The sequence below is a fragment of the Gymnoscopelus braueri genome, assembly GCF_963280865.1.
Source record: "Gymnoscopelus braueri genome assembly, chromosome: 4".
NCBI classification, from domain to species: Eukaryota; Metazoa; Chordata; class Actinopteri; order Myctophiformes; family Myctophidae; genus Gymnoscopelus; species Gymnoscopelus braueri.
The window spans coordinates 2,565,137-2,578,738 of NC_137605.1; the positions used below are offsets into that span (position 1 = coordinate 2,565,137).

General features: G+C 44.6%; 1 protein-coding gene across 1 annotated transcript in view; it reads left to right on the forward strand.

Annotated features, from left to right (window-relative positions):
- The window catches only part of LOC308084582 (uncharacterized protein), an 84,685-nt gene that overhangs the window by 59,684 nt on the left and 11,399 nt on the right, over positions 1 to 13,602 (forward strand). The window contains exons 22-31 of the mRNA XM_080427299.1: positions 777 to 1,013; positions 1,348 to 1,530; positions 1,862 to 2,128; positions 2,960 to 3,337; positions 4,484 to 4,801; positions 6,186 to 6,527; positions 7,177 to 7,245; positions 8,094 to 8,282; positions 9,552 to 9,751; positions 11,544 to 11,606. Of these exons, the coding sequence (XP_080283425.1) occupies positions 777 to 1,013; positions 1,348 to 1,530; positions 1,862 to 2,128; positions 2,960 to 3,337; positions 4,484 to 4,801; positions 6,186 to 6,527; positions 7,177 to 7,245; positions 8,094 to 8,282; positions 9,552 to 9,751; positions 11,544 to 11,606 (2,246 nt within the window). The remainder of the gene's footprint in view (positions 1 to 776; positions 1,014 to 1,347; positions 1,531 to 1,861; positions 2,129 to 2,959; positions 3,338 to 4,483; positions 4,802 to 6,185; positions 6,528 to 7,176; positions 7,246 to 8,093; positions 8,283 to 9,551; positions 9,752 to 11,543; positions 11,607 to 13,602) is intronic.

The window sequence follows — 13,602 nt, forward strand, 5'->3', positions numbered from 1 at the left end:
TAGTTTTAGTCATAGTCTTTTGAATAACATTCCGTTTAGTTGTAGTCACATTTTGGTCATCTGAAATGTTTTAGTTTTTGTCTAGTTTTAGTCGACTAAATATCATAAGATTATAGTCGACTAAATCTACAGTTGATTTAGTCGACTAAGATGTATTTTGGCGGTGCCTTGATTCAAGGTTCAACTTTATTTATGTCCCAAAAGGGCAAATGGGTTTACAACAAGAGTCAGCAAAACATATTACATACATTAAACATATCTCTTGTTGCTGGTCGCTGCGTGCGCAAGCGCCCTGTTCCCTCATGCAGCTGAGGGAGTGTGGCTTCGTTATGGCTGAATTTACACTTGGTTGCACGTTGTGAGCTTGTAGATCGGCTATTTTCAGAGCGCAACACCCGAGCGCAACCAAACAGAAAATGACTCGTCTTTTAGTTCTACTCCACTAGTCCCTCCCTAACATTTTAGTCTAGTTTTTATTTGTTGACGAAACTGTCACTATATTTAGTCTTAGTTTTAGTCATTATAGCTTATTGGGGCGATTCCTTCGCCGTTGGCGGTCGTTGGTAAGGAGCGTTGGCCGCTCCACCGTCTGAGCACGTTGAATCGGTGGCGGAGGTTGTCGGTGAGGAGAGTCATCGTCAACGTTTGTCGCTGTTGCATCTTGCAAGTCGACTTGATTTTTTTTAATAGATATAATGATTCTCATATGAAGATTGAAGACTTACTGACATCTAGTGTTTTGAATGAGTTTGTTTGTTTTGTGTTTTCTCTGTCAGGACCTGTGATGTCTTTGGTTGAGAAGACAACAGTCCAGCAGATACAGATCAGATCACAGACAACACTGCAGACCAGAGAAGAGTGGAGCTACGATCAACAGGCTCCGTCTTCTCCACCAGTTCCATCTTCTCAGCCTTTGAGGAGGACAGAGGATGTCTGGTTTGTTCTGCTGGACGTGGCTCCCAGAGAACCGTCTCACTCTCCACCAGGAAGAGAACCGTCTCACTCTCCACCAGGTAAAGAACCGTCTCACTCTCCACCAGGTAGAGAACCGTCTCACTCTCCACCAGGTAGAGAACCGTCTCACTCTCCACCAGGTACAACTGAATTCCATCGCTCTCCTTCTTAGTCTCTTTTCGAGTGCTTCCGTCTAACTATTTTCGGGACTACAGTTCTTCTTGTAGAGGCTACACTCTTGTCATCAGATCTCACATTGTGAAGAACATTGAATTGCTGTGTTGTTGAAATGTGCTATACAAATACATTTGCCTCGTTTTGTCTTGCCAAAACGCCTGGTGGCTTAGGGACGTGTGTTCTCATCCTGGGGTTCATGTTGTTTTCTCCACACAGCAGCAGCTGATCAACCAACAGGACAAGCTGAAGATGATCTGTTGTTTGACCAGATCACAGGTCAGGTGGAGGAGATCATAGGTCTGAGACAGCACATCCAGGAAGAGGAGATCAGACTTCAGGATGATGAATGGTTCATCTTACTGGATGTGGAGCCTCAACCTCAGTCCTACGTTCCTCCAGGTATTATAACCCAGTCCTACGTTCCTCCAGGTATTATAAGCCAGTCCTCTTACACACAAATAACTATAGTTGTTAAGGAGACTAACCAAAGACAATGTTTTTTTTACTCTTGGTTTTACAGTATTTAAACTTTAAAATGTCACGGTCTCCCCTTAATTCTGACGGTACATTTGTACACTGTCAGAGTTACAGATGTCAGGGTCAATTTAGAAACCCCTCAAGGAGCTTTAATGGCAAGATTTGTTGCGTTCAGCTGAATTTGAAGGCTGCGTGTGGTGTTTATATATCAGTTCAGTAACAGTGCATGTGAATGTGTTATTTGTTTGATCAGGTCGAGTGTCAGCCCAGAGCCAGATTTACATCAGCAGAGCTGCAGTGACTGAAGAGAAACCTGTGGAGATGAAACCACAGATAACAGTGATGGAGACCTCTGGACCACAGGCTACACCACCTACATCACCCACACCACCTATACAACCTACACCACCTATACAACCTATACCATCAGTACCATCAGTACCATCAGTACGGGAACAAGATGATGTCTGGTTTCTGCTGTTTGATGCTATTCGTGAAGAGCCTGTCTTCGTACCGAGAGGTATTGATTGATTGATTGATTGATTGATTGATTGATTGATTGATTGATTGAATACTTAAAGTTAAACATTTCGGCTGAAAGGATAACAACAAAGTCCTGGGGACCTGTTTCCATTGTGGTCCCATGTATTCAATTCATCAACAGATAACAAGCTAATACGTGTCATCAACAAATACAAACCGCTATATTTACAGAGGAGAAAAGGAAAATGGCAGCCGTGTATGTAACCGTTTTTTTTTTAAAGAAACCAGTGATCCACATCTTTTTAATGGATGGTGTCAGGGCATTCCACATTATGGTGTCAGAGTAGTAGGATGAATGTTTTACCATGGTTGTGTTAAATGTGGGGGGGTACCCAAGCCCCCAGAGCCGCTGTAGAACAGTGAAGCGGCCGTCGCCTGGTGGTCAATCTGAGAATGCAACACTTCGCATTTAAAATGCTACTGCGTATGCCTTCTACCGTTTGAAACCCTAGCGCGCGGGCTGCTCATAACTATATCACCACGTCTATATATTCGACCCAATATTGGTACTTCCGGCAGACAGATTCTATTAGACCCAATGGACCTAATTTTAAACTCCCGGCAGACTTCCGGGTGCTTCAAACGCCACTGAGCAACTTTCATAGAAATGAATAGCTGGGGGGCGGGGCAATCCGCCCTCTAGATATATTATAACTGTATGGGGGTACCAGATCGCTGCTGTCGCTCCCTCTGGTGTTGTGGCTGTGGGTGTCTCTCACTTTGGAGAAGTAGTTAGACAGGTAATGAGGGCACATTGAAGTGGACATGATGAGCGTCACAAAGCTATTCTCACCCTCTGTACCAACAGGCCCGGTCCAGCCTCGTTCAGACGCCATGCAGACCTCTGTGATGGAGGTGAAGAGCTCTGTGTTGGAGGTGAAGACCTCTTTGATGGAGGTGAAGACCGCGGAGGAACCGCTGTGGCGCTCTGGCGTGGAGGTGACGAGCACAGAGGTGACGGGCACAGAGGTGACGGGCACAGAGGTGACGAGCACAGAGGTGACGGGCGAACAGGAAGCGACATGGAGGGAGGTGATCATCGTGGAGGAGAGAGGAGGGCAGGAACAGACTCGTTGGTCTGAAGTTAGAAGCGTCCAACGGGTGCCGCCGACGGAACGAGCGGAAGGAGACGATTGGTTCGTCGTGTTTGATGTCATCCGTGAGAAGCCCCTCCTCGGACCACCAGGTAGCTGTCATCATGTCTAAACACACAGCGGTCAGATAACCACCGTGTGTTAAATGTGGGTCACAGTGTCTGCTAAGCAAACTATGCTGTTCGCTTGACTCTGAACTTAACAGGGAATTTCACTTTAAAGGTTCTATGACATTCATTTTCATTTTTTTTTTATTATTATGTTTTTTTGGGGGGTTTTATGACCTCAATTACACCCCAAAAAACTGAACTTTGAACATTCAGTGGATTTTCAGTGGTCTGGGGTTTTCTGAATAATTAGGCTGAAAAGTTATCTGAGCTTGGCCCTTGGATAGTGAAGTCACAGGCCATTAATCCCGCCCACTCCCCTCCTCGCCCCTCCCTTCCCCTATCCTTTCCTTTGGGGGGGGGGCGGAGCAGAGGTGATGATTGACAGGCAAAATCCCTCAACAGCGACACCCGCAGGCAAATATTTATTTTTTCATTGCAGTTGAAAAGGCTTTAGAAATGTGAGAGAAAAACACCTGCAATGGCTCACTGGAGTGGAATTTTCAGTTAAAACTTTGTATACACATTGAAGGACCATCATCACACTGAATGTCATGAAACCTTTAACTCAGTGGTCTTCAACAGGGGGTCCGGGACCCTTAGGGGGTCCTCAGAGTTACTACAGGGGGGCCGCCAAATCTTTGTGTGAAAGGAACTCGAAAGAGGTTTGGTGTAGAGGGGAAAAAAGAACAGATCAAGTACAGAGCCAAAGGTGAAGTTTACAAAGTATTGAGGGTTTAAGTGGTTAAATGTCTGAAAATGCACATTAACATGAATCCAACATATTGATAAAAAAGATAATGTGTAAACAAACAAACAAACAAACAAACAAACAAACCAACACTGATGACAGTGTCTGTCAAACAAGTCTATGAAGCTATTTATGAAAAAAACACACACTATTATACAATATGTAGTGGGGGTCCCTGCTTCATGTCTCTCTCTCAGCTAAGGTCCCTGACTTAACACTTAACGTGTGTGTGTGTGTGTGTGTGTGTGTGTGTGTGTGTGTGTGTGTGTGTGTGTGTGTGTGTGTGTGTGTGTGTGTGTGTGTGTGTGTGTGTGTGTGTGTGTGTGTGTGTGTGTGTGTGTGTGTGTGTGTGTGTGTGTGTGTGTGTGTGCGTGGTCAAGAGGTGGTGCGGGTTGTTGAGACCACCGTGACGGTGACAGAGGAGAGACCAGCCCAGATGATAGAGAAGGTCTCCACCCTGACAGAACAGAGACCAGCCCAGATGATAGAGAAGGTCTCCACCCTGATAGAACAGAGACCAGCCCAGATGATGGAGAAGGTCTCCATCCTGACAGAACAGAGAGCAGACCAGTGGGTGGAGAAGGTCTCCACCCTGACAGAACAGAGACCAGTCCAGTGGGTGGAGGTCTCCACCATGCCAGGTGGAAAGATGGAGGATGACTGGTATATGTTCCTCGATGTCTCTGCTAAACAACCAGGTAACCTACAGCAGTGAGACCTCAAACCTTTTATTCCAACCACCAGTTTTGATGTGCATTACATTTTATTTTAATCTCGGGGGACCCAATCAAATAGACCATTTGGTTCCGTTTGTCGACCTGGGGCTTTACACTGGCAATACAAGAGAAGCGTGCAAGTTCTAGAGAAAACGATCTCATCAAATCGAAAGACCAGTCTGTGTTTCTATTGGCTAACCTCAGTGTCTTTCTATTGGCTAACCTTCATGTCTTTCTATTGGCTAACCTTCATGTCTTTCTATTGGCTAACCTTCATGTCTTGTCTTTCTATTGGCTAACCTTTGTGTCTTTCTATTGGCTCAAATTGTCAGTCAAACCTCCAATTTAGTTTTTTTCTTTTTGTTTTCTTGACAATGATGGACAAAACAACTATCTCCACATTAATGGTCAAAAACCTCCTAACTCCACTTGAGGTGTTTTGGGGTAAAGTAGCCTCGGAAACCCAAGAACGCTGGTCTTAGGACCTTGTTATCTCCTAACCAATCAGAGTGCAGAGGGGCGTCGCTCTAAATTTGGTGACGTCAGCGTGCACTGTGCACAGGCCGGGGTGGGGGGGGGGGAGGGGAGGCGGGGACATAGATTGGTGAAGCAATAGGAAGCGGCGCAGGAATCCAGCGCCTGGGTTTGGATCCGCCCTTCAAGACCATCGATTGGGCTCGTTCTTTCAGTCTAGGGGTAAAGTGATGATAATGTAAGGACACATTCAAGTATCTGACAATGTATAACGTTTATTTATTAATTTTTTCCTGAAAAGTTTATATTTTGGACATAGTTGGTTTCTGCCTGACATATATATATATATATATATATATATATATATATATACTTCTAAAGCCCCGTTTAGACGAGTGGTCTCTTGAGAAAACGAAAGAAAAAAATTTATATCGGCGTTATCAGGTGGTTGAAAACGCAACAATGTGAAACCACCTTCCAGAGTGGAAATGTTTGTAAATGCTCCGCCTCCCGTTTCCATGGAAACGGGCAACACGGTGGAATCCGCAAAACGTGTGATGTCATCATGGCTCACGTCGGCTCACGTCGCGTACGCTATTACATCGGTGCAGAGCCGTAGGACCACGCTGCGTTGGTGTTAAAACAAACAGCTGTGATAGGAAGTGGAACGGAAGTGGTTCTATACGCATGCATGACTGGTCTATCTGGCAGCGCGTCACACCGCCACCTAGCCACCTGGCATGCACACTACAGCGTTTTTAATCACTGTCGCGTCTCCGTTTAAACGCAAAATAAAAAGTGAGAACGCAACGGCACTTTGTCCTTTTCTGTTCTGATCGTTGCCGTGTAAACGTGGCCAAACGTTCATAGATGCTTTGTGTTTTGTCTCCAGTGTCTCCAGTGTCCACAGTGTCCACAGTGTCTCCAGTGTCCACAGTGTCCACAGTGTCTCCAGTGTCTCCAGTGTCTCCAGTGTCCACAGTGTCCACAGTGTCCACAGTCTCTACCAGCCAGTCTCCACAGAGGGTACAAATCACGGAGGAAACCAGGAAGTGGGAGACGGTGACAGTGGCCGAAACGGCGGCCGTAACGACGCGCCACACATGGCCGCCGCCGCTAGAGCGAGAGCGAGCGGACGCAGGTGATTGGCTGCCGGCAGAGCGAGCAGAGGCAGATGATTGGTTCTGGCTGTTAGAGGCGGCCACTCCAGAGGAACGCAGGAAGATCAAAACAGGTCGGGAAAAAAAACACGTACATGTTGTTGACAAACTGCGGAGGCTAGTTTTACATCTGTACACAGTAAAATCCTTAGTGTCAATTTAACTCTGAGAGTGTGCAAATGTAACCCATAGCGGTCCATGTGGTTACATTTGTATAGCCTGGTTCCAGACGAATCTGCCATTGCAAAAAAATATTTCCCTTCTTGTCAGATTAGGTCTGGCCCCTCTCAATAGAGATTGCATTTCTCTCCCTCCGAAGTTGTGAGGGACCAATCAGGGCCCGGGATGCAAATATGGGGGCGGGTTCATCACCAGCGGCATTTTTTTTATTTGACCCTCAGAAATGCAGGTTCCACACAGAGATTCCAGACTAATATCTACACCGGCCGTGCCAGGCTAACATCTGTACGCTCTCAAAGTTGAAGCCACCATTATGGTCAAAATGATAATCCCGGTTATTTTTGCTTAATATTGTAATGATGATTATTAATCACTGTTATTGGTAACATTTTCGTAATGCCTTTTGCTGTTCATTTGGATCTTGTGATGTTATTGTGTGTCTGTAATGGTGAGGAGACAAAGGCAAGGTGACCAAATAACATGACATCGTTTTCATGATTAAATCATTGTGATATTTGTGTAAAATCATGACGATTTGTGCAGCTCTGGTGGGGGAGGCGTGGCGACAGGAAATGCAGCTTATTACTGCCGATGTTACCCGCATGAGATCAGGTAACACACACACACACACACACACACACACACACACACACACACACACACACACACACACACACACACACACACACACACACACACACACACACACACACACACACACTTTTCAATTAAATTTCAAAATGCTTCATTGGCATGATAACATATATTGTAAATTGCTTACACATAACAAAACAAGTCACGATATTACGTATGCTGTATAATAATTAAAACATACATCCTGATGATGATAAACATGGCTGATCCCCACTGTGCAGCTACTGTAAGTGTAAAATAGGGTGTACACGATCTCTGTGAATGTCAGCGTGAAATATGTCCTGTTTGAGAACGGTGAACTCCTACACTCACAGCATTTAGTTTCACATCAGTGTTCATTTTGGCAGCAAGTTTTGAAGTAGTTTTAGACATATTTTGTTCCCATAGTCTTTTGTATCAGAGGCAGCGGTGCCTCTCGTGGCTAAAGTCCCCTTTAGACGGCAGCGCGCCTCCGTCGTAGCGGACCCCGTCACTCTTTTACATCTTGGGTTTGAGAACTGCACTTCCGCATTCCTGGAGTGCGTACATGTGTGTGTGTTGTGTGACAGTAGCTACAGTCTCATATTTACATGTGTGTGTGTTGTGTGACAGTAGCTACAGTCTCATATTTACATATGTGTGTGTTGTGTGACAGTAGCTACAGTCTCATATTTACATGTGTTTGTGTTGTGTGACAGTAGCTACAGTCTCATATTTACATATATGTGTGTTGTGTGACAGTAGCTACAGTCTCATATTTACATATATGTGTGTTGTGTGACAGTAGCTACAGTCTCATATTTACATGTGTGTGTGTTGTGTGACAGTAGCTACAGTCTCCGCCGTCCCGTTCTACGCCGAGGAGCTCAGCCCCGTGCTGAAAGCCCCGCCCACTGAGCCCAAACTCCGCCCCTTCCTCGGACCGGCGACGTTCCAGGAGCGGATCCTGGGCGAGAGGCGGGGACGTCTGGAGGACGACTGGTTTGTTCTGCTGGACGCTGGACTCACACAGTCAGGTAGTCCGATCCGCTCTGTTCCGTTACGGTTTTGCTCCGGTCCGCTTTGGTCCGCTCCGCTCCGGTGTGTGTGTGTGTGCTCTCTGCACGTTTTGCTTTCTGCTTTGTCAGCTGCATGGAAAAGGCATCAAGCTTAAAGTAAGTAAGGCGGTAAGTATGCTAATGCTTCAAGACGGTAAGTATGCTAATGCTTCAAGACGGTAAGTATGCTAATGCTTCAACACGGTAAGTATGCTAATGCTTCAAGACGGTAAGTATGCTAATGCTTCAACCTTCAACACCGTAAGTATGCTAATGCTTCAACACGGTAAGTATGATAATGCTTCAACCTTCAACACCGTAAGTATGCTAATGCTTCAAGCTAACGTTTGGAGGAGAGGACACGCCGCCTGAAACATCGGCGGACATTTTCCATTCGTTTGGACGACATGTCACGCACTCTGCTTCGCTCTCTGAAGCTAATCTTTCCTTCATCTCAACATTTTCAAAATGGCCGCCGCTGGGTTTACGCTTAACACTGAGCTGACGGCTTCTCTGTCGTCTTCTGTGTCCATCGATGGGCGGTCACAGGAAGTGATGCAAGAGTTGCTTTAGCCAAAGGTTCAGTATGGGGATGTGGTCTAAAAGGAACAGTACTCGATCTGGGGCATTTGCTTGACTTCTCAAAGGCTTGAGGCTGGCCGTGTGTGTGTGTGTCTGGCCGTGTGTGTGTGTGTGTGTGTGTGTGTGTGTGTGTGTGTGTGTGTGTGTGTGTGTGTGTGTGTGTGTGTGTGTGTGTGTGTGTGTGTGTGTGTGTGTGTGTGTGTGTGTGTGTGTGTGTGTGTGTGTGTTTTCTCCATGTTTCATACTAACCTCCATTGTAAAATCCTCAGTGTTAATTTAACGTCATAATGTGTAAGTTAAGTTGTGTTTTTTTGCAACCAGGGGCCTCTGGCTCCCCAGGCCCCTTAACCACTCAGCTATGGCCGCCCCTAATGTATTTTACAGTTAAATTAATACCTACCTCATGACAGGGTTTTGCTGTCCAAAATATCCTCCGGCGCTAGGACCGCGCAGCGTTCCCTTTTTGAGCTGTACTTCCATATAGACAAACGCTGTAATGACAGCGTAGCTGCCAGTAGGTGTCGCCAAAATTGGATGACTAAAAGTAATGATACACAGTATGACTTTAACGATACAAACGTATCAATTAGCGCTGAGGATTTTACTGTGTAACTGTTACTGTTACGTATTATTGACACGTGTTGCTGTTACGTTTGCTGTGTCCAGTAGAGGGCGTCAGCGCGCACCGGGGCGTGCGTCCCGTCAGCGCGCCGGTCTTCTCGCAGGCCGCCCTGCTGGAGGCGGGCATTCCCATGGCCACGCCCACCGAGCAGCCTCAGACCTCCACGCCCATCAAGACGCTGCGCCAAGAGGGCGGGAAGCTGGAGGTCACCATCGAAGCTGTGGAGCCCAAGATGGAGGTCAAGGTACGTGCTGTGCTGTGGTAAGACTGTATATAAAGGTCGGTAACAACAAGTCCCCAAGACTTTTTTGTGTTATCCTTTTAGCCTTAATGTCTGACTGTACCTCGTGAAGTCGTCCAATCAGTTGGGAGGTTTGAAGCTTAGTTTTTAAGCCCTCTCCTCCTCTCCTCCTCTCCTCTCTCCTCAGTCTGAGGAATCAGGTGTGGAACCAGTGAGAATGCGTAAGGTATACCTTTAGATTAGATCCCCCGCCGCTGTTTTAATCTGCACATGATCACATGGTCACATGATCACATGATCACATGACCACTGTAGCTACATAGTTTTAACCTGCACATTAGCTCAGTGTAGTTCCATTGTGGCGTCTCGTCTCCGCCACTCCTACCTCGCTATCCGGACACCGCCCCCCAGCCTCTCATTGGTCAGACTTAACCTCACCCCTCCTCTCATTGGTCAGACTAACCTCACCTCTCCTTCTCATTGGTCAGTCTTAACCTCAACCCCTCCTCTCATTGGTCAGAATAACCCCGCCCCTTCTCTCATTGGTCAGACTTAACGTCACCTCTCCTTCTCATTGGTCAGAATAACCTCATGGTCTCTAATTGTACCCCTCTCTGGGTCTTAAATGACATCTTCCATCCACTCAGTGTAAAGATATAGATGATTCATAATATGATCATGATACATGCACACGTATATGATCAGTTTGTATTATAAGTTTCAGAGCTTCTCATTAACTGTATGTTTTATATATTAGGATGCTCATACATGATGACTGCATCGGCGTATTATCTATAACTACAACCATATGGTCTCTGTCAGGTGGAAACCTCATATCTCCAAAACAAGCTCAAAATGTGTCTCTTGTAGATCTGCTACTTTTGATGCTTTTGTGTGACACTGCAGTATGATCAAGTAGGGGTTAATTTACAACAACAAAAAACACAAAAAGTTAGAATTTGGAGATACGAGGTTTCTGCCCGACAACGACGATATGTAGCATGATGAATCTAATGCAGGGGTCTTCAACCTTTTCAGGCCAAGGACCCCCTAGCTGAGAGAGGGATAAACCAGGGACCCCTACTCTGTATTGTATAAAATTCTGTTTCAGATTAAAGTTCATTTTTTTTCACTTAGTCTGCCCTACACTTGCCAAAAAAATAGCAGATCTACAAGCTCACAACGCCTCGCAGCGCGAGGCGTTGTGAGCTTGTAGATCGGCTATTTTTGGCTCAAGTTCTCCTCAGAAAAGGGGATGCTAGGGTTCAAGTGGTTGAGGTAAAAAATATATATATATCACACAAAGATTTGGCGGACCCCCTGTAGTAGCTCTGAGGACCCCCTAGGGGTCCCGGACCCCCTGTTGAAGACCCCTGATCTAATCTGATAGACTATAGTGTTTGTGTCACGTACTAAAACCTTCTCTGGTAGAGACATCAGGCTGTTAGATCTTCCATCTTGTGTTTTGTACATTTTGGGGGGTTTGTGTGTTTATGAATCTTTGTGGCGCATGATGCAGCACAAACTAAGCTCACAACGCGTTGCCGACGCAACACGTTGTGAGCTTGTAGCTCGACTGATCTCTGCGCGCAACGGAGCATAAATTAGGCTTTACTAGACTGTCGCACATGGAAATTAGACATACACACACACCACACACACACACACACACACACACACACACACACACACACACACACACACACACATACACACACACACACACACACACACACACACACAAAAGAAGAAGGGGAAAGAAACCCACACATTTCTGTTCTTTCATTTTTCACAGAAAAGAGCAAGGAAAATTGAGGGTGACTCGATTTATATCAGACATAGCCTTTTAATGTTGGAGGTTGGTACAACTACAGTGTGTCTCCGTCTCTCTACACTCTGTTGTTTTCTTGCTCTTTGGCTCACCGCTCCGCCTGCTGGTCATTATCACGCTTTGCATGCGGCCACCGTTCACGCCTCGTCTTTAACTGTAGTTAAACTCGTATGCAGACGACTATGATTTGTTTTTGTTTTTTGTTTTTTTTATATATATATAAATATATATAATATAATGTAACTCTTAAAGGAGTAGTTCACCCAAAAAATATGCTTATTTTCTATCAATTACACACCCCATGAAGCCTTGAATTAATCAAATCATTAGCTTAGGAATGAGACAAAAAAATAAAATCTCCATGAATTAAAGGCTTCATGGGGTGTGTAATTGATAGAAAATATGTGTTTTGGGTGAACTGCTCCTTTAACCCCAATGACTTGTATCAGGAGAGTTCTATTGAGCGTATAGGCTGTATATTTTGGACGTGGGGTCGTGTTTACAAATGTAAACAAACATGTTTTACACAAGCTGCGGTTGGCATCGTGTGTAGAAAAACCCTGGTGTCGTGGCAGAGAGATTCAAGCTCCATCTATGCGTCGTTGCGTCGAACCTTTCCAAAAGTGTCTTTTATCCGTTAAAAATCGATCCTGTCGAGCGGCACTCGTGGAAAAGGCGGTGCGATGAACTGGACTTTACGCTCAGAGGAAAGAGATGTCTGTAGTCCATCGTACGTATGGCGACGCTAGCTGAAAATAGACGATCTACAAGCTCACAACGCATTAAGTAGAATATATCGGGCTACAGCCTTCCTATTGCTCAAAAACAGAGCCGTTATTTAGTTAATTCTCTGACTGAGTCGTTCTAGTTCACCAGTCTGCTCCTGTTTCCTGTTAATAATGTATCTTCATTCACTTGATTGTAGAGCAGCAACAAGCTTTTGCCACAAAACCACCAACAAACTACTTCTCACCTTTGGAGCACCGAGCTGAAAATAAGATAATATTCACCCAATCAAAAAGTATTTATTTTTTGCTGCTGTGTACGAATTAAATGCAATTTTTAATTCACATTTAGCATGAAGTTGCTCTTTGGCGCTCTAGTGTGTTACAATCACTGTAGTGAATATACTTTAAGATTCTATTCTTAATGATTTATACTCTGCTTTTCATTTTGTAGAGTTTAAAAACAAAATGTCACTGCTATTCTCTACATATTTAAAGTAGCAGTAAAACATACATTTCACTACTTTGCTCTACATATTTAAATAAGCAGTAAAGCAATATTTTCACTATTCTCTACATACTGTACTGTATGTAAAAAGCAGGTGTGTAAAAGAACAACTTGGTGTTTAAATGTCGCTGAACTCATCAAGGCTTCTTCTGCTGCTGCTGCTGTTTGTTGGGTTAAAGGGAAATATCTGCTGATCTCCAGTCTAAATTCCTTCATTGTGATGTGAGCAGATCATGTGTTTAGTGTGGTAAAAAAAAAACGACCTATGTCAAACATGTTGTTTTGCAGCATCAGGCGAACATTCAGGTTCACCTGATGACGTCATCAGGTGAAACTTCCACTCTTCATCTCGCTGAGAAAAGCACAGAAGACGTAGGGTAGTTTTTTACCACACTATACATTAGGGCCCTGTCTTGCGCAGCCCCTTACCCCTTATGCCTAAACGTATTACTTATTATTTTACTATTTTGAAACGTTTTCGAAAATGGCTAATAAGTTTAGGCATAAGGTAAGGTAAGACGCCCCAGAATGAAATACCTTCTGTCTGCTAAAAGCCTGCTGTTTGATTTGAATACATGTTGTTTATCTGCTAGCTCCATGCTATCTTGCTAGGTCATAATCTATACATAGATCTAATCATCTATGATAATAATAATCTATGACCAGATGTAATTATTCATATACTATGTAGTGGGAATCCAATCCAATAACTTGTAAATCATTGCATTGAGTCCATGTGAATCATTGACCTTAAATAGTTTGAGGAATAAAACAATGAAATGTTTTAAAT